We start from the raw sequence: 21,507 nt of genomic DNA, 5'->3' as shown, positions 1-21,507 counted from the left end.
CGGTATGTTGGCAGATTGGTTTTATATGATAAAATGTGCACATAGTATGTGATTAGGATATTTCTCATTGCTTACAAAGTGTAACTTGTTGGTCTGCCCTCTCGAGCCCCTATGTCAATGTATCTCCTGTTAAAGCTTGTCTCCAAGCACCATGATCCCTTCACTGATTTGAAGGTGTCATAGTACTTGGAGTCTGTATGTGCCGTGTTTCAGTTTGAAACTCTTCTCATACAGAGATATAGCCCGGTGCTGCAATAGGTGGAGTCGTTGGGCTCATTCCGGGCTGGCTAATGTTAAATCTGTGCATATTTGACTTCTGCCATCTATGCTGACCAAGTCTTGTCCTCTTGGCTGTCCCTTCTCCTGCAATGACTATAGGAAGATTGGGCTGCAGGGTGAAGTTGGCCTTGGTGCGGGAATGCAGGGAAAAAGTTGTATTTTTATTTTGTGTTTTTGGGGGGTGGGGAAGGGACCATGCCAGTAAGGGTTACTCAAACTAAAAACAGTGTTTTAATAATGTACTCTCGTTTGTCTGGCTATTTATCCAAGTATACGTTAAAAACTCTATATTTTTTAGTAAAGATTGTTGGGGGGAAAAAGTGGTTTCTTGGCTGGGCAACCTTTGAAAAGTGTGGAAAAGGTTCAGAAGTTATGTGACCTTATTTACCATGTTCTCCATTTCTTGGGTAATGCATTGGGTGTCTGAAGACCCCCCACTACCACCCCATCCCATTTTGTTCCTTTGTAAAAGCACTCAAAGACAAGGTGACTCAATAAACTAAAGTACATGTAGTGTTCTAGGTAATTAGAAACACCCCTGACTGATGTAGGGCACAGCGGGTGGGATGCTGATTTTTTTGCTTTAACCTTATTACCCAGTCTCCTAGACAACCCCATCAAAATGTAACATGAATATGTGATTGAGAGCAATACTTTTTTCTTGTTTTTTTATATTGTTTTGTTTAAAAAAATTATAATAGAAACAGGAAAATTATTGATGTTTTTGCTCAGCTTTGAAAAATATTGAACAATGATTCCTATCCCACAACTGTGAGAATTCTTGCAAGTACCTAAGTAAACAGGAAAAAAGAAAAGCTTGCTATTATTTGCACGTGCTAGAAAATAAACATATATTTTTCCTGAACGCAAGTTCCTTTGATGCATTGTTTTGGTGCAGAGCATTCAACATCTGCCAAGGAGCCGGTTTCCCTAACGTATGTGCACAACCTGTAAAATCTATGGGAACCAACTTCCAAATCGAGGAAGTTCCGTGTACAAACCTCTCTGGGCTTCGACTGTGTTTTTACCTGATCTTTTAGAAAATGCAACAAATAAAATCCGTCCTCCTTGTGTAGGAAGTGTATACATGGCTATTTCCTTTATTATTATTTATAAAGCATCAATGTGCCATTTCCTATAAGTGCCTTTTCCTCTCATTGTGTACAGAGGTCAAGCAATAATTGCAAAGTGCCTGTGTATATATACAGCTCAGGTTTAAAGGCCATAGAATGCAATTTGGAAACAATCAATTTGTTTCTATTTAATACGCAAACTCATAATATTTCACCGAGGGTTTTGGTTTGTTTTTAATCTTTGTTGCACCTAGACATATTGAGGCGTGGAATAAAATGTCAAATAGAAAAGTGGTTGTGGGTATTGGTATTTAGCGTTACACACTAAAAAACGTAGGGTTACAAAAAAAATAAGTACATTGACCGCTTGATCTATTTGTAGAACCCTAAGACTCCCTTTCCGAGCACAAGTAGGTGCACTTGTAGAAATATGTGTTAATTTGGACAGGGTCCTCTTCACCTGCCATTCTCATACATCCACACTCTCCAATGGATGCTAAAGATCAATGTAAAACGTTTCTGTCCCTTTTGCTAGACACCAGCAAAGTACAGCTCTGAATAAAAGAGACCATTAAAAAAATGGAGTTCTGGGGTCAACTGGACCCCATGTTAACCAGCAGTTTGTCTCCCACCCCCCCCCCCCCCCCCCCCCCTTCAAACTTGAATGGTCAAGGAATGGAAAGGAAAAAAGAGGGGATGGGGGGGAAATCATGATCCATACTGAAATGACCCATTCTTAAAAAAAAATAAAGTAAAAACGTGTATTCCTAACCAAATGGTATGGATGTGTAGATGTTCCCAAAATACCCTGCAAATTAAGGACATTTAAATAAGGTTTCTATTCTAGGTAGCAACATGTATTGGATGTGTAAACTTTTGATACAATTCACTAACATGCCAAGTTTAAAGTTTGCTTAAAATCCCTAAGTAGAATTGCATCAATAAATCATACGACATGATGTTCTGACGCTGTCGTCATCCTCCTCATTAGTTTCACATTTATCTCATTTTTCACTATTTCTTTTGAGTACCTGGAAATCAGCGTCACCTCAGAACTTTTCACAGGGAAACGTTCCTGGAATTGAGGGCAAAAAAAGCCATGCACAGATAGAAGGGTATTTTTCAAATCTCCCTTAACTGTCTAGTCAAGTCTAAGTGGAGTGATTTATTGAAAGTGCTCTTAGCATTTCAACCACACTGACCATAATTCAGACTTTGCACATTCATTTTCCTTTCCATTTAAGAGACTCACATTATTATTTTTCGTAACGTTTGATGCAGCTGGAGTGCTTCCGTGTTGCTTTTCTGACTGTTATGAAGTTCGTTTCACAGGTGTCAGTTTTGGTGTTTTTATTTAGGGCCTATTTACAGTATTTGTTTTGTTCTTTGTCGGAGTACAGCTTGTATTTTATATTTCGCTCAGTTCCTCTCGAAAATCTAGTGATTACATCACTTGTTTTGCTGAGATGAAAGTTGATAAAACTGTAGTATTTAAACCTCAGCCGCTGTGAAAACCCCAATTGGTGAAAAAAAAGGAGAAGTAAACCGATTCTCTGACGTAGGTAAAAAAAACCAACCAAATAATAATTAAAAAATCGTTCTGAAACAGTCTCCACAACCAACTGTTTCATCAGTCATGAACCTCATTTGTGGTTCAGTGGTCTTGTGGGTAAAGAGATGTCAGTTACAGATTATTTTAAACATCAGGTTAAGGTGTTAATTTTCTTACTTTATTTTCGCGCCTTTTCTGAAATCATATGTGAACTGGGGTATTGAGGATCATTCAGACTTTCTTTTTCTTGAGAGGCGGGGGTGTCTGGTTTATTGTATTTAAAAAAAACAAATCTAGCCTGTATCCTTTCCTAGCATATCAGGTTTTTTTTTGTTTTGTTGGTAATTCAAAGTTCATTTCAAATCATGGGACCCCCAATAGAAGAATTCTACCAAATCAGCCAGGTTTTCAGTTTAGCACTTTTGGTGTCAAATTTGAAAATTAACTTTAAATGCCGGACAAATCTCACTTTATATAATATGTTAACTCTGTGTGTATGTTGGAATAAAACTTGCATTGAACTAATCGAATCTGAGAACCACTCATTGCAGATTGTGTACTAATAGTATACTATGCAGAGATTCCCGGATATGAATCTCTCGTTCCGTTTGCTTCCGTATGTTAAAATGCCGTGATGTCACCTTATATGTAAGCTCACTGAGCAGAGCCCTCAACCCCACTGTTCCTATGCGTCCACTTGTCTGGTTACAATTACGTATCTGTTAGTCCATCCGTTGTACAGCGCTACGGAATTTGCTAGCGCTATAAAAATAATAGTAAAGTAATGTTATAGTAGTGCTACCCTCTTAATGCTCTAACCAAGCTTCCTATTGCCTCTGATTTCCATTGCAGACGTCAACTAGCCAAGCGGTGTTTGGTCTCCAGTCTGGGATCTGTCAGCTTTTCCGAGAGACTCTTACTCAAAAAGGGTTTGTGGAAATCCAGACTCCCAAAATAATTTCTGGTAAGTTACACTTTCCATTGGTTACTTTCTGGCTGTGCTAATTTCAGAATTTGCTGAACTGACCAAAGTACTTTATCTACTGCAGTGACCATTACAGCCGTAGCTTTTTAGGGGATTAGGACAATGCTTTATCCAAAACTCGTCTCTGATACAAGCAACCATGATAAATGGTTCTACAAAGGTCTCTCTCTCTTTGTAGCAGCTGTTTTGATGTTGTAACAGACGTGTACACATAGAGTAATACAATTTACTGTGAGAATATAAAACATTTCTTGTAAAGGTTCTATAATTAAAGGTTTTTATTTCACTATTGCTGTTTTGTAGATTGTCTGTAGTGTGGCAGAGGATTCTTATGGCAACACATTGACTGATGTTAGGTTTACTTTCCTGACCCTGCTTAAAGACCACTGCAAAAACCACGACCACTACAGCATGCTGTAGTGTTTATGGTACCAGAAGTGCAGTGGTACCTTCCCATCCAATCAAGCTGTTTTTAGAATGGGTTGGCATATTACCACGCACTGCAAGGTGAAGTGGTGCAGATGTCAAGAAATCAGAGATTTCAAATGTTTCATGCATTGTGTGTAGCTTGTTATTCTAGTCTGCCAATGCACATATGGTCAATTTTAGGTATGTTATATCCTCATTTACCTCCTTTATTGTGGAGGTAAATGTGACTATTTAACTTTTTTTTGTTTTTCAATCACGCACCTATAATCCAAAACAGCCTCTTCTCTGCAGCTCAGTTTGCCTCCTCTGATGAGACCAGATTTGTCCAATTAAATGGTTCTCATAGAGAAGCATTGAGGACTTAATGCTTATGCATGACAATTTCTGTATTAATCAAATGCTTCTTATCGACAAATATTAAAGCCAATGTTCCTCTATGAGAAGCATTAATTAAGCATTCGACCTCCTCTTGCAGTTCATGGAGACATTGAACGTCAAGAAACAAGTCGAACTCTGCCCTGGATGCAGAAGCCCCACCTAGTGACTGCCACTGGAGGAGTGTTTAGCTCCACAATGTTTTACGCTGCGGGAGCAAAACGCCAGGGGCAATATGAAGGGGTCTGGGTGCCTATAGTGTCCTTTAAATTAATAAATATTTTGTGGACCTATTTTTTTGCTATTTTTTTTTCCCAAGTGCCACTGAATTCTATAGTAAATCATTCAAATAGATGTCTTGGGCAATGCATAGGTGGACGTTTCTGGATAATTATACAAGGTATGCTCTGTTTTCCCAGCCGCCAGTGAAGGAGGAGCCAACGTTTTCACCGTTTCCTACTTTAAAACCAGTGCCTATCTAGCTCAGTCCCCGCAGCTCTACAAGCAGATGTGTATTTGTGCTGACTTTGAGAAGGTATTCTGCATTGGGCCAGGTAAGATATATCTATTGTCAGGTGAAACTGAAATACAGCTTTATTGGTAACTCTGACGGCACTGAATTAATATGCGGCAGAGCATGCTGATGCTTGTGTCCTCATTCTCTGAGTGATGATCCTCATATATGATTGTATGGGCATGTTTAGTTTAAAGAGGGACCTTGGTCTATGGGGGGTAGGGGCTGGAGAGGTGGCCAGGGAGAATAATTTTTCCTGGATGTATTTAGTGATTTTACATTTTAGCAGAGCAAGGCTAAATATATATCTTAACACAGACTAATTGGTAAGTGCATATCATAGTTTAAAGTCACATTGCAGATGAAGACCTGTTGTACATGTATCCAAGCCATGTCTAGATTGTAGCTCGTTTAAGAAGGGTCTTCATCACCATTGTACCTGTAACACTTTGTAATTATCTTATTTATTGTTAAATGTCCCCCTTTAAAATACTGTAAAGCGCTGCGGAAGAAGTTGGCGCTGTATACTATGTGTATTTCCTAGAAAATAAACGGAGTGATTTGGGTCCTAACTAGTGACATAAAGAGATAAAATTAACAGGGATGCCTGACATCTGGCCGCACTGTCACCTTCTAAAGTTTACCATAGAACAAATTGTGGTAAAGCACAGGAAATATCGAAGATATGATCTTGGGAGAGGGAGCATAATACACGCTCCATCAAACCAGATGCGATAATACTGTAGGCACAACGTTTCACTTTTTGTGTATTTGTCTCTTGCTATGAATGTCTGCGAGAGACAGAAAAAGGAGATCTGATTATTTCTATTACTGCTAGAACAGAGGACACATCCATTATGTTTTATAAAAGCATTCATTAACTGCTGTTGCAATTACCTTGTCGAAAGGAGAACCTATTTGTCTTGTATTTACAGTACTATTATTTAACTGCACAAAACCGTGATACACAATTAGATTCCTTATGTAGCAAAGCTATATAATATCCTTTAAAACAGATAACGCTCCAACCTGACGTCCAGTTTTACAGTCTGTTTTATTAGGTACCATATTAATTCCTCATCCAATCGCTTTTATTTCACGTGTTAAACGCCTTTTAACCTGTCCGCTGATATTTACTTTTAATGTCAAGCTTTAATGAAAGTATTTGCTCTAATAACTCTAATATGCTAAAGAGAGTATGCTTCTTTATAGATTATATAATACATGTTACCATGTCCTGATCCACCTATATCTTCTCCACTATTACACAAAATAATTATAAAGGAATCTGCCAACATTTTAAGACTCCCCACCCCCCCCCCCAGGGCAGCCGTCAATTTATTATTTGATTGAATCATTCCCCATTATTTTATTCCCCCTTCAGCAGTACAAGCACCATAAAAACTGCAGTAAATTGCAGTGGTTATGGTGCATGAAACAGGACTAGTTTCTTAGCTTGTCACTATTGTCCAACTTGGGTGGATTTGCAGATGATGACGTGAAAGTGTAATGTTTCTCTTTGTAGCTATAAAGGTGTTAAAGCTATGGGTCCGGTTGTTTTTGCTTGTTTTTGGCAAACCAAAATGTAGCATGGCTCCCGTACCCTTATAGCACCATTACCATGACAATGAGCTGTAATAATAAGGGATCGGTACAGAAAGCTAATGGGACATCTAACTGCATACGGCAAGCAAATAATTATTGGAGTTTCTGCCCAACAAGAACTTGGATGTTTAGTTCAGCTCACAGTCTCCTACCTCTAACTGGTTATATTGAAATAATGAGCCTTGTGTACAGGACTTCCCAAAAAATCAGCAAACCACTTGAAACAACTATTTCTTGTATTTGTGTTGTGCCTTCAGTTTTGTCATTGTATATTCACTATATAGCACGGTTTATAGATTGTAATCTAGATTGTAGCTTGATTCATCACGGTCCTCATGAAACTATTTTGTAATTGTTTCATTAATAATAATATTGTAAAGCACTGTGGAATAAGTTGGCACTATATAAATGCCAATACTAATAATACATACCAAGTCCAACCCCCTGTTACTGTCTCTTAGGTAACAAATTCTCTTGAAATGAATGGCCAATCTCACCGTGCATTAGACGTGGATCGTCCTGTTGAGATGACATTCCACCTTCTCATCCAGAGTCGGCCCAATTAGTCTGAAATGCAATAAATATTGTAATTTATTAAAGGTTAGGCTGTGTCTCTGAGATCATTCCTTAAGATTCATCCCCCTTTTTTGGCAGTAGGGAGTCAGGATAAAGCTGCGTCTACAAAGGACGAGCTTATTAAACTGGCTATTAAAGAATATCAGCCTGAATTCACTGAGAAGGAGTCAGTTTCTGTCAAGTGAAATAGCAGCAGCAAACAGGCGGCCAGCCCAGCCTTTCTGCTGCATGGTAGAAAGTGTATACAGACCTTTATCTTTGTTATCCGGAAAGTGAAAAGGACTGGTTGTGTTCGTTGCTAATAAAGTGTTCTCTATGCCGTGTCCCTATCCAGTTTGGCAAACGTTTATGATGATTAGCATAGACCTGCGTCTCACAAGCTGCAGTGTGGAACCCGGTGTGACATGTCTTCTGATATAGTTTATTAGGCAGAAACCACCATCTGGGGTTGCTATATCTCCCATACAGAGGGAACTTGCCAGCATTTTGAATCGGGTTGATATGCAGATGATTTAGGTTCTAGTGAGCAGTATCTAGCTAGACACATTAACGTACATGCTGTTTGAGATGTCCATTCTTAGTTTTCCATTAAAACTTCGGTGTTGTTGTAGCAAGAGCGTTCTGTGTATTTTAATATCTATAGTATTCTGAGTTGCAGTTGACTGCCACTCTATAGAGTGGCCTTACAAGGCGAAACATGACAAGAACTACTGGAGGTGCTGTCAGTCACTGAAATGTATTTTGTTTATTAGTTTTCCGGGCTGAAGACTCCAACACCCATCGACATCTGACAGAGTTTGTTGGTCTGGATATTGAAATGGTGTTTAATTATCATTACCACGAGGTGATCGATGAGATTGCAGACACCCTAGTTCAGATCTTCAAAGGCCTTCAGAAAAGGTAACCTAAATCATTTCTATGATTGTCCACTTTGTGTAATAGACAAACACTTCACATAGCGGTATATTCGCTAAACTTAGAATTGTGGAAAATTACTGAAGGAGTAATAAACTCTAGGCCACAATTAACAAATTGGACAAGTACTCCAGCTCAGCTGTTTTTCATTCTGCTTGCAACTTCCATGGTAATTCTCCACAATTTCTGGGAATTCCAAGTTCTAGGCCAGAATAAAAAAAAAATCTGGGAAAAAAGCAGAGTTTGAGAATATTGCAATCCATTTGTCAGCTCCTGATTTAGTGGATAACCCCAAAACATGTAAGTCGAACCAGTTTCCAACTAAATAGTTGTATTATCCCGCAGTGTTAATAGATTAAACTGTAGATCAAATAAAATGGCTTGGTAAGACATATGATATAATGGCTACTTTGTGTTTAGTCCTTATAAGCTATTTAGTAGCTGGTAATGCCACTCATGTTAATGTTAGACATTACAAGATACCATGGCTTAAACACACAATCCATTGTAATTATATTGAATAACCCCTGAGTACCAGTACCCAGTGGGCTTACTGTTTCCTCCCAACAGCTATTGATTTGGGATGTCTCTCACCTTGAGCTTGTACCCAAATAACTTGCTATAAGGTACTGTAACCTGTCATCAAGTAAGCTCTGTCGAACAGATTTCTCATCAACCTATTGCTCCTGTAACAGTTTGTAATTGTTTCATTTATTGTTAACTTTCCCCCTTTATAATATTGTAAAGCACCACTATTTGACGATTATAATAATAAGTTTCTCCTGATAGCTCTAGTGTATGTTTATTTATTAACTTTCACATATGATCTGCCAAGTGGCTGTTCGGCTTGTAATAATATATCCCTGAAAGATAATTGTTACGGGAGATGGGATAAAGTAAGACAAAAAAATAAATAAATCAGTTTTTCATTGCAGCAAGTTGAAAATAGCAGATTTTCCCAACAAAAAAAATATATATATATATTACTTGTATTGCTACACACGAATGTTTTAAGTTTTTTTTTTTTAATAAAGAATAAAAATTGATGACTGTTTTCCATTAAATAAGAGGATATTATTATTCGCTAATGACTGCAAACCATATGAACACTTTATTTTAGGCTGTCTTTCAATGTTTCTAATGTTTAATAGAACTGATGTAGTAATAAGAGAGTGGACTTTGCACATGCAGATTCTAATCGTTAACTGGAATGTCAATAAAAGGACAATAGCGCCCTCTAGTGAATTTATGTATAGCCAGATAATGCCTCAATTTAATAATGCTTCCAAATGATTCAGTACAGTTACAAAAACTTCCCAAATGTTTTATCTACAAAAATTCCTATACACTTTAATTGTGAATTCTGTAGATAAATCATTTGGAATGTTTTTCTAGTAGTATTGAATCAATAGGAAAGCGTATTGGTTAGGGTTCTAAGTTTGTAGCAATTAAAGCAATTCTCTAACGGTAAATATGTATTAATTATTAGGTCCAATGTGTGTTGTTTGTTTTGTTATATTATGGGCTCTGCACTCCAGTTCTGTCACAGTAAGATCATCAGTCGTGATGATCTCTGGTGCAATAAAATGTTTCTTTAACAAAGTATTGAGGACACACAGTACGTGAGCAATAATCGCTGCAATCTCCCAATCGAGTGCTTCTCATATAGTTTGGAATCCAGTTCTTCTCTTTGAGAAGCTTAAGCCGAGTTGGGTGTCATGATGCAGTGCATTATGACACTGATGTGAAGTCCTGAGAAACTCAAATGATGTACAGAGAAAGCAGCTCTAGTGGTATGGGGCAGCAAACCACTACATTAGAGGGTCTCACTGGCTCCCTCTAGGAGAAAGAAAAGTGTCATTCATTCAGCACTAGTATTATTCTATTTAAACCATGCCAAAAAATGTGATCAGATGGGAGTATACAGAGATTTACCTGCCTTGTAAGGGCATTAGTCTTTTCATCTCCTTATAGTCATGAAGATACTATTACCACAGGACCAATTTGAGGCCTTCACTTTCCTGAGAGTAAACTTGTGAACACATTTTGTTTTTATTTTACAAAAGTTGTATTTACCTGTCAGAGACAGATTTACAGAGGATTGATCAATTTGCGGTCTCTTCACACTTACCAGAATTTATATTATGAAAATTAAAATATTTTCCTTAATGAATTCCTCTTTTATTGGTTTGGGGTGTGGGTCCTCGTTCTGAATGTTCCAGTAGATGTGGGACCTACACGGTAGGAGAAAGTAAGTCAACAAGACTACTGTACCTGCCTCATTTGGACAGTCCAATCTCTGGCAGCAGTCATCGCGTGTTTTTGAGGAATCTTTGCAAGTTTGCAAACCTTTATTTTATTTCCTCTTTTGTATCCTCACTTAATCAATGCTCCGTTTTTATTTTCTGGAAAGGTATTAAGCTTAGTGTAAACACTTCCTCTGCCTCTTCCTCTGCCTCTGAGACCCAGGATCAGCTTCTTTCAGGGTTCGTTAGTCAGCACTTTTGCAGATGCTGTGAGAAGTAAAATGTTGACACTTTCTCTCCAGGTTCCAGACAGAGATTCAGACGGTGTGCAAGCAGTTTCCCTGCGAGCCTTTCAAATTCCTGGAGCCGACCCTGCGCCTGGAGTATAATGAAGGAGTGGCAATGCTGTGCGAGGCTGGCGTCGAAATGGGAGATGAAGAAGATCTTAGGTTTTTATGACAAATAATTGTGTGCTTATGCTTCTGTTAAATAATGGTTATTTGTGACACCTTGCTTTTACTATACTAAAATGCTTTCCCCATTTTTGCCAGACCTAAATTATCAATTAAAAATTGTCTTTGAGATTTATTCTCAAATCCTTAAAGGACCACTATAGTGCCAGGAAAACAAACTCGTTTTCCTGGCACTATAGGGTCATTAGGCCTCCCGCTGGCCTGAAGGGGTTAAAACCCCTTCAGTCACTTACCTTTTTCCATCCCCGGGCTCCCTCGGCGCTGATGAACTCTCCTCCCCCTGCTGACGTCAGATCTGAATTTCGCATGCACGGCAAGAGCGGTGCGCGCATCAAACCGCCCACAGGAAAGCATTACTCAATGCTTTCCTATGGACGTCTAGAGTTTTCTCACTGTGATTTTCACAGTGAGAATCACGGAAGCGACCCTAGTGGCTGTCAGTGAGACAGCAATTAGAGGCTGGATTAACCCTCAGTGAAACATAGCAGTTTCTCTGAAACTGCTATGTTTTCAGCTGCAGGGTTGACCTTGGCACCCAGACCACTTCATTGAGCTGACGTGGTCTGGGTGCCTACAGTGGTCCTTTAAGTTTTTCATTGCTGGGTTCTGCCCTTTATTTCAGCATTTTTTATTTCCCATTTATATCTGTATGCTCCCCACTCTCCATTAAATCCAGCGCCTCCTTTTTTAGTCCTTCCTTATAAAGGGCATTGATTGCCAAAATATCTTTATCAACACATGGTATACTAGCCTAGCAATAAGCTTGACAGCCAGGAAAATGACATTTGGCACATGTCCTCATAACATGGAGGTGTTGTTGACGTGTTGGAGTGCTGGCCACTTTAAATCGTAGCCCTAATTTCATACCCAGTCATAATATTAAGTTAAAGTCATACTCCGTATTTTTGTAAACCACTGCAGTTAACTTACCTCAGCTATTCGGTTTACATTGTTTGGGGATTGGTCAGGTAATAGTCTTAATATTTAATATGATTGCATTGTGAAAATCTTGCATGAACCTACATTACTTTCTTATTAAAATACACAAAAACAGGTTGTGCCAATGGATGTACCGGTATATAAAGATAAAATGAGTAAAGAACTATATATCGAATAAATAAATGTATAAAGCCCAATGATCACAATCCTAGCTGCTTTTACATTTTTGATAGGTATCAGTTCTTTATTACTGGAGTACTTTTTTATTAGCGGTTCCCCATTTAGTGATTCGGAGTTTCTTTCCTGGTTACAATGAAAATCTCAAAACATTACAATGTAAACGCTAATTGTGCTGCTGATACGGACACCGGTAGAGGAACATTAAATCAGAGCTCCGAAACTGAAATGTGTTTACAGAAGGCTGGCTGTCAGTGCATCATTTTTAGTTCCATCACTCCGTTTAAGTTTTACGTACACATGCTATTATTGAATTTTTCACGCTGTTTTGCTATTTGCTTTTATCCCCAGCACTCCTAACGAAAAGCTTCTGGGGCGCCTGGTCAAAGAGAAGGTACATTTCATTTCCATGACAACTCCGAATGCATTAATATAAACTACCTAGGAAAAGAGCATTAAGGTTTATTGATTTATGATGGTATTCGCTTTTGCTTATTATAGAGGCATCCGTACTGCAAACTAATTAATTATTCTAAAATCTAAGTGTAAATTTGTATTGACAAAATATTTTCCTATTTGATTATACCTGGTTTTCCTAAGCCTTCCTGTACAAGCCTTGTGGCCGTCACAAGAGAAGTATTTAAAGCACAGGAAATCTCTCAATTAATTAGCATAAAGTGCCAGTAGTCATCATGTGCAAATTAACTAAACACTATTTAGGTAAAACACTAGTTTTGTGTTTTCTTAGTCTGTTGTATCTTACCTCATCATGCACCTTTTTTGGTGGGACGGAGGGGGAGATATGATTGAGTTAGTTGATTTTTCTTCTGCATCGTAAAGCTTCAAAAGCAAATGAATTTAAGTAAAAGGTCACTTTATACCAGAGTTCAACATTTCAAGTAGTTTGCTATTAGCCAGGCCTAAAAGTTACTCTCTGCTGCAAATCCACTACTACATAACCCATAGGAATCTGGCTCTGATTTCAAGTTAATCATAGTGAAGTTTGACAGCTATCGCATTATTATTGATGTTGCTTTGATTAAGATTTATCCTTTTTAAATGTTCCTAAACATGAGGAGCAGAGAGGAACTTTCTCCCGATCGCTCTCCTTTATAAATCTGTGTGTTGCAGCAGTCGACGTTCCCACTATACAACGTGGCTATAAGGCTATTGACTGACATGTAAATTTCAGTAATCTCTACAGAGCTTTAAATTGCCTGTGCACTGCCCTATTCATATATCAGCTGTGCGGCCACTCTAAACAAGATGTTCATTTTAGACAGTACTGAGAAATTTCACAGGCAGTGGGGGACCACGGCTCACTTGCCAGGGCTGGTTTTTACACTCTCCAGTGGCTACTTAGCTAGTGGAAATCTTAAGCCACACGCTAATCAACACCACAGCTACGAGTAATTGCAAGGGTAATGATGCACAGAGCTCACTGAGACAGTTCTCCGCTATTTCTAAAGATCCTGTGGTGAGTTTGAATTTTGGTGTATATTTTATCCAAGTTTTAGAGAAGCCACATGCACATGTTGGACTGAACTTCTCACTCAGAGAAGTGAGAGTCAAACTGCAACCACTGCTCTGCTGAGAGCTGACCATAGCCTGCGTTAATAAACCATGAGTTGGATTGTGGGTAAACTGAGTTTATTCAATAAACCTTTATCATGTATTAATAAAATAAACTGCATAATTCACATTATTACACATGGATAAGATGCAGATCTTGATATCAAAGCCAGAACTTAATCATTTTACATTTTAAACATGTCCCTGGTGTGCAGCATAGATATAAAAGCAACAAAAAAAAAAACTCAACGATTCAAGAATGTGTTGGGTGGGTGTAAACATTCACATGTGTCTTCTTAGGTAGATCAGATGGTTTAATTGGGAACATATTCTATCAAGTAAATCAACTTGGTTTAAAGATTCTGACTCTGCCCCTTAATACTGTTACGCGGAACCTATTGTGCAAAATACCTGATACGCATTCATTCTGTTCTGTCTTCAGTACGACACAGATTTCTACATCCTAGACAAGTATCCGCTGGCCGTAAGACCTTTCTATACCATGCCCGATCCTCAAGATCCTGTGAGTATGTTGTTATTGAATGAAGTAAAGGGTTTAGAATTATTGAATGTTTTGCAGTATAAATTGTTGCAAGTTAATTGTGGTTTTTTATATATTTATATATATATATATATATATATATATATGTATGTATATATATTTAATTGGATTTTTTTTTAAAGTACATACCATATTCACAATGCTTCACAATGCAGGTTGAAACATACTGTGTTGAAGACACAATATTCAAATCTTGAATTGCAGCTGTCCACTAAAACAACCTGTTTTAGATATCGCATCTCATGTTAGTGAAGGAAAGTTATGGAGAGGAGAAGTCAGAGGAAGTATAAAAGGGGGGAAAAAGTGAAGAATGAGGGAAAGGAAATGGTTAGAAATTAAAGATGAGTCCAGTAAGGCAAATTAAATGTTCCAGAAAACCTAATTGTGACACCTGCCTCCCTGAACGGGCTTACTAAGTAAATGCCACAAAGGGCTGAGAGGCTTTCTTTATTTTTTCATTTTAGAAAATGTATTTATTAATTTTAGTTCTGCGTGACTTGGATGTAAAGCATTTACACTAAGGTTTCTTTGATGAGATGCAGTAAAGTCATGTTTTGCTTGGGGCAATGCTGTAAAATAACCAACCACCTGTAAAAAATAAATAAAAATCGAGAGACAAAAGATCCCATAGGGAATATTTCAAACATGAGAAGATGTCCTCTAATACATGGTGATCTCCACCCTGCTAGGACTGGGTCAACTGGGAGTTAACGTAAGCATCACCTCAAAACTTGGCCAGCGTTGTACCTCATGCATATGGATTAAACATTACGAGAAAACCGTTTCAATTCAGAATGGCAGGCTTGCCAAACTTGACCCACCCTATGTTTACATAAAAAATGACAGGTTTGATTTTTTTTGATGTAGAAATATTCCAACTCCTATGACATGTTTATGAGGGGAGAAGAAATCCTATCTGGAGCTCAGAGAGTGCATGATGCCCAGCTGCTAACGGACAGAGCACAGCATCATGGGATTGGTAAGATGCAGGCCTTGGCATCCTCGATATGTACTGTAATAGAACGCTGCCATCATTGATAGTTACATAATTCCTGTTTTACTAAAGCACGTTTCCTCTCTGCCTTCTGAATTTTAAAATTATACACCAAACTAGCTGCTTTCAATGCAGTCCCCAACAAATCCATTTGTTTAAAATTAGTTTGATGGGGTTTTTGTTCTGTTTTTTTTTTTTTTTTTTTTTTTTTTTTGCTTGGGGATTTGTAGGAGGTATGAGGGGAAATTAACAAACATTTGGCTTTGTGTCTATAATTTCTTTTTTAGATCTGGAGAAAATCAAGTCATACATCGACTCTTTCCGTTTTGGCGCTCCTCCTCATGCTGGTGGTGGAATTGGTAAATATCATTACTGTTTCTTATCTACAAACTGCCATTATTACTGAAATATATCTTATGAAGTAGGAGTTTCCAATGCTTGCTTTAAATGTTAAATGTCCCATAATCCTATATTAGTCATTAATGCTGCTACAGTGTGAATGTTGCAGAGCGTGTATCTTGGATATGGAAGGGAGAAGATACTTACAGTAGGCTGAGAATACAGATATTGCAGTGTATGGATGTGGTGCATGGATGGAGGATACTTACAGTAGGCTGAGGATACAGATATTGCAGTGTATGGATGTGGTACATGGATGGAGGATACTTACAGTAGGCTGAGGATACAGATATCGCAGTGTATGGATGTGGTACATGGATGGAGGATACTTACAGTAGGCTGAGGATACAGATATTGCAGTGTATGGATGTGGTACATGGATGGAGGATACTTACAGTAGGCTGAGGATACAGATATTGCTGTGTATGGATGTGGTACATGGATGGAGGAAACTTACAGTAGGCTGGGGATACAGATATTGCAGTGTATGGATGTGGTACATGGATGGAGGATACTTACAGTAGGCTGAGGATACAGATATTGCAGTGTATGGATGTGGTGCATGGATGGAGGATACTTACCATAGGCTGAGGATACAGATATTGCAGTGTATGGATGCGGTACATGGATGGAGGATACTTACAGTAGGCTGAGGATACAGATATTGCAGTGTATGGATGTGGTGCATGGATGGAGGATACTTACAGTAGGCTGAGGATACAGATATTGCAGTGTATGGATGTGGTGCATGGATGGAGGATACTTACAGTAGGCTGAGGATACAGATATTGCAGTGTATGGATGTGGTACATGGATGGAGGATACTTACAGTAGGCTGAGGATACAGATATTGCAGTGTATGGATGTGGTGCATGGATTGAGGATACTTACAGTAGGCTGAGGATACATATATATCAGTGTATGCATGTGGTGCATGGATTGAGGATACTTACAGTAGGCTGAGGATACAGATATTGCAGTGTATGGATGTGGTGCATGGATTGAGGATACTTACAGTAGGCTGGGGATACAGATATTGCAGTGTATGGATGTGGTGCATGGATTGAGGATACTTACAGTAGGCTGAGGATACAGATATTGCAGTGTATGGATGTGGTACATGGAGGATACTTACAGTAGGCTGAGGATACAGATATTGCAGTGTATGGATGTGGTACATGGATGGAAGATACAGTAGGCTGAGGATACAGGTATTGCAGTGTATGGATAGAGGATACTTACAGTAGGCAGGTAGTGTGATTGTTGCATAGTATTGAACTGGTGCAGTGAAGGAAGAATGATATTGTAGAGTATGAATGAGCTGCAGGGAAGAAAGATGGCTCCAGGAGGCTGATATTGTGGGTATTGCATAGGAATTGGAGTGACCTGTATACAGAGGCTTGCCTGCACTTGGGTCTCACTACCATTCACCCGCCCTTGTCTATTATTTTCTATTGCATAGGAATAACCTGCTGAATCTGTTAAAATTGTTAAATCAGGTTTGGATGTTGATACATAATGTCTCCTTATATTCCAGGTTTGGAACGTGTGACCATGCTGTATTTAGGGCTGCACAATGTCCGCCAAACATCCATGTTCCCCCGTGATCCTAAGAGATTGACCCCATAGACAAACTTGTGGATCTAGAGGGAAGTGACCTGCTTCCAACCCGTAACGCCAGGGTTTAGGACAATAATCTTTATCCACCCCACCCAAGCACGCCAAAATGTAAACGCAGCATTTTGTACGGAAATTAAATCACTCTACGATAGATTTTAACAGATTTTCAAACTAATATATTTACTTGAATGTTTTCTAAAGAGCCATTTAAAAGCAACACTGTAATCATAGGTTCTGCATATAAATTGTTAAATTGCTGCGGCGTAGAAAGAACCCTGTAATTATGTGAACAATAGCAAGAACATAACAAAGAGGCGAAGCAGGTTGTATAGAAGCATTGAATAAAATTGTGTGATATACTATACAGCATGTACTTATTTACAAATTGGGAAACATCTCCTTGCGCATTGCATTTAATGTGATGGGATTTCAATGTCTGAAATAGTAGCAGTAGAATTATGTATGGCAAAGACCTGGGTGAAACCAATCTTTCATGGTGAGACTTCTTAACCATTTACTGGTGGACAGAGCTACGTACACATGCTGTTTAACACATTAATTGCAGAAAAGTTTAACTCCTTTAATATCAGGCGTAAGCATGGTAATTGTACAACAGCTGTTTAATCTGTTCACTGGCAGAGGGATAAAGTAAGATTTGTGGAGAATTTTGGAGCTTTGTTTTTGGCTTTGATCATTTCTCCACTATTCCTAGTTTAATGAATAAACCGCAAAATGTTGGTCACAACTGTTACACTGAAGTAGTTCAAGGAGAGGAATCTACTAAGCGGATTATTTAGGCATCACGAAACTGAAAGAATCAGCCAGCGTGTTACAATATACCAACCTAAGCTACTCTGGAAAGGCAGCCATCCACAGGTCCCAGTGATTTACATTAAGTTGCATATTAAAGTATATGTCAGGACGTTCAGAGCAGAACGATAAAATAGCACCGCTAGAAAATGTGTTTTACTCCAGTTCAAACAGAATAGGATTCATATGTTTTTTTGGTGCATCCCAGCTCGTGCGGGAAATATCCAAGACTGTCTAGTCCTTGAGCATCTTAAATACTCATGCAATTTAGATTATAACTTTCATTTACTTTTTTCTTTGCTCCAGCATGGATTTTCACTGTACCTAGATACATTTTCTTCCAGATATTCCATTCTATCCCTCTGCCTTTTTGCAGAGAGACTGTAAATGTTATCTCCCCACACCGATCATAAAGTACCAACATTTTCTGTATCTTTGCGTGATGGGTAACTTAACAAAGGTATAATGAAGTGAAGACTGGAATGCACAATGCCTTATTAGGCAAACCAAAAGGAGGAAAGGAAATCCCTGCCGAGAGCCAGAAATTTAGCTTGCAAAACCTATTTCTAAGAATGCAGCAGAATGTTGTCTGTGAGCTCGTAGTCTAAAGGTTATAATGAATAGTGAGATATAAGGTGGCAGAGACCACTTAAAATCTGCAAAATGTTAAATGCAGGGAATGCCGCAAACTGCCCATGGTGGGATTCTGTAGTAAAATCATAAATCATAAATTTTACTCTGTACAATAGTTAAGCTTGCCGAGGTGCTTTATATTTAAAGAATGTATCCATTTTTTTATTTTATAATTATACACTGAGCAAAATTATAAACACTTCAAAGATCTAAGACTTTTTCTATGTACACAAAAGGCCTGTTTCTCTCAAATATTGTTCACAAATCTGTCTAAATCTGTGTTAGTGAGCACTTCTCCTTTGCCGAGATAGTCCATCCACCTCACAGGTGTGGCATATCAAGATGCTGATTAGACAGCATGATTATTGCACAGGTGTGCCTTAGGCTGGCCATCATAAAAGGCCACTCTAAAATGGGACACTCCAGGCTCCTATTTGTAAAGCATTTTTTAGCTATTGTATATTTTTTAAGTTAAAATATTTGCTTATTTTAGGAAAACTTGCAAAGCACGGAGTTTGTTATATATGTAGTTCATCACTAGGTAGTTTCATTCGTAAGAAAACATAAATGAAACCACTGCACCAGGTAGGAGCAGAATCAACTTTTCCCGCTGCACTTTTCATGTGTTTTTATTTTGTTGTTTACTTGGTGATTGATGTAGCCACAAAGTTTCCTCTCAAAAACCTGTGATTTTTAGAAGACATGGGGCCGTAATATACCATACAGATATACCATACAAGATCTGGTACTGTAATGTATTTGAATACAAGAATAGACTTCAAACTACCGAGATTTTATCAAATTGCCTCCGATATTAGAAACCATGTGGAATGAGACAGGGACAGTGGATCTCTATGCACATAACCTATACAAAAAGTTATTACCAAGTCTTTCAGGTCAAAATGTTCCCCGATCACTCTATTGGTGACTAATTTAAACTCTACAAAGGTCTCAGAATTATTTTATTTCATAATTACAGGTCAAGAGATGGAGGCACCTCTCTCTGCATACAACCCATGGTGCTCAAGTGTCTTAAAAATTAAGAGCAATCCCAAGCAGACTTTAGTCTGCTGTATTTTTGACAGAATCTCTAAAGGCAAAAAAAAAAAATTGAATAAAAATCCTTTGGAATGTCACAAGGAAGTGCTGAAATTCTGAGCTGTTATCTTCAAGCACACGGTACAATAAAGTCTGAAATACTAAGTTTAGGTTTGTTAAATGCCGTCCATCAGAGGTGCTCAGCAGGAAACAGCTCTCAAACCGCAGTGCTATTTCTCAGCCGTCTAAAATGAACGAACACACAGTTAGCTTGATATCTTGCTGTACTTATCATGATGTCAATATCAATTTTGTATCAAAGAAAATCACTTATTTTTTCTTTGCCTTATGTAGGTCCCAGATAACACGGATTTATTAGTTGGCTGGCTAGCGTCTTGCAGTCACAATACAAAAACTGTATTTTATACACAGGGCAACACAGACGTTCACAGAGTAGGCCAGAAGTTGAGGTAATTTACTAAACTCTGGTGGAGTTCAAAATTGGCAAATAATCCCTATATTTCATCTGAAGTGTGGCCATTTCATGTAGTCATATGGGAGGTACATTCAGGCAGACATCCCTAATGTAAAAATTACATTCAGAGCAATGTCTGCTAAAAAAGAAATAAAATACGACAATCACATTTCAAAATGCATAGGTTCTAAAAAAAAAACACAAAATTTGGCTGTGAATTTGTTCATTTGAAGTCAAATGGTCTGTTTTTACAACATAATTACAATGAATGGGATTTTCTGTGCAGACAATGGGCAATAGGTTTGTTGAAAAAGAAAGAAAAGCCGTTTAATATCCAAGAGGAAACCGGGACTAGGCTCCCCATTTCTCTCTTCTCGTCAGCTGGATTAGAGGGGTTTGAAGAGGGAACCCACTACAGCATGTGAAGACCAAACTTCACTGGAGGTGTTACATATATAGTTGCGCAGTTTGCCTGGAATGAAAAGGGTTGCTGATATTGTTTGCGACTCCCCATGACCCTCTTCTAAAAAGGAATGTGTCCTGGGCTCCCTGCCATTGATATACTCCAGACGCTATAACCAATTCAATGAGATGGTTATAGTGGCTTCAGTGTGCCTTTAAGATAGTGGTCTAAATGTCTTATACTGATTGCCACACAATGATTTTAGCACTGAATGGAGTAGAATGGATCCCATGTCACTTATCAGTCAGCCTTGCAACATGAACCCATTCTCTACCCGCACAATGTCACATGCATCATTTGGTAGGTGCCCCGTGGCAAGGCATTGAAGCACTGACATGAATGTTAAGCTGGCTGTGTGCCAGGTTGCAGGAATTAATAATATGTAGCGGATATAAAGTGCAGAAAAGAAACCCGATGTGAGTACCTGTAGTGCTCTTGGGCCCTGGACAGCAGCCCCCTTTTCCCCCTGCGTTAAAGACTGATTTGTAAACTGCAGACCAACAACCCAAAGGGAGCAGGTTATAGCACTACCAATACTCAGATCTATGTTTATTGCAGATCTTAGATTTTCTTTTTATCCTGTTCTACCAATGATCATAATATGCGCTATTATCTTTCTCTGCTTGTCTTATTTTTCCATCTGTTCAGATTCACGGCTGTAAGCCTGTATTTACCAGTACTGCTGGACCATTACATAATATTTCTGCTACAGATAACCTCCTGTTGTCTTTATAAATTACATTTTGTTATTTCCGCTGTTGTGTTCCTCCACTAAATGGGTGATTTTTCTGACCAAGTGAGAA

The 21,507-nt window shown here is 38.4% G+C and overlaps 1 protein-coding gene across 1 annotated transcript in view; it reads left to right on the top strand.

The window, feature by feature from the left end:
* The window catches only part of DARS1 (aspartyl-tRNA synthetase 1), an 81,893-nt gene extending 64,246 nt beyond the window's left edge, over positions 1 to 17,647 (top strand). The window contains exons 10-18 of the mRNA XM_063429358.1: positions 3,757 to 3,868; positions 5,113 to 5,247; positions 8,141 to 8,288; positions 10,852 to 10,998; positions 12,490 to 12,532; positions 14,153 to 14,233; positions 15,140 to 15,251; positions 15,554 to 15,625; positions 17,203 to 17,647. Of these exons, the coding sequence (XP_063285428.1) occupies positions 3,757 to 3,868; positions 5,113 to 5,247; positions 8,141 to 8,288; positions 10,852 to 10,998; positions 12,490 to 12,532; positions 14,153 to 14,233; positions 15,140 to 15,251; positions 15,554 to 15,625; positions 17,203 to 17,294 (942 nt within the window). The 3' untranslated portion in view covers positions 17,295 to 17,647. The remainder of the gene's footprint in view (positions 1 to 3,756; positions 3,869 to 5,112; positions 5,248 to 8,140; positions 8,289 to 10,851; positions 10,999 to 12,489; positions 12,533 to 14,152; positions 14,234 to 15,139; positions 15,252 to 15,553; positions 15,626 to 17,202) is intronic.
* The last annotated feature ends 3,860 nt before the right edge of the window (positions 17,648 to 21,507 follow it).

This window comes from Pelobates fuscus, chromosome 8 (genome assembly GCF_036172605.1).
Source record: "Pelobates fuscus isolate aPelFus1 chromosome 8, aPelFus1.pri, whole genome shotgun sequence".
In the NCBI taxonomy this organism is placed as follows: domain Eukaryota; kingdom Metazoa; phylum Chordata; class Amphibia; order Anura; family Pelobatidae; genus Pelobates; species Pelobates fuscus.
Note: the sequence above shows the minus strand (reverse complement) of the source record. Positions and strands in the feature narration are given on the sequence as shown.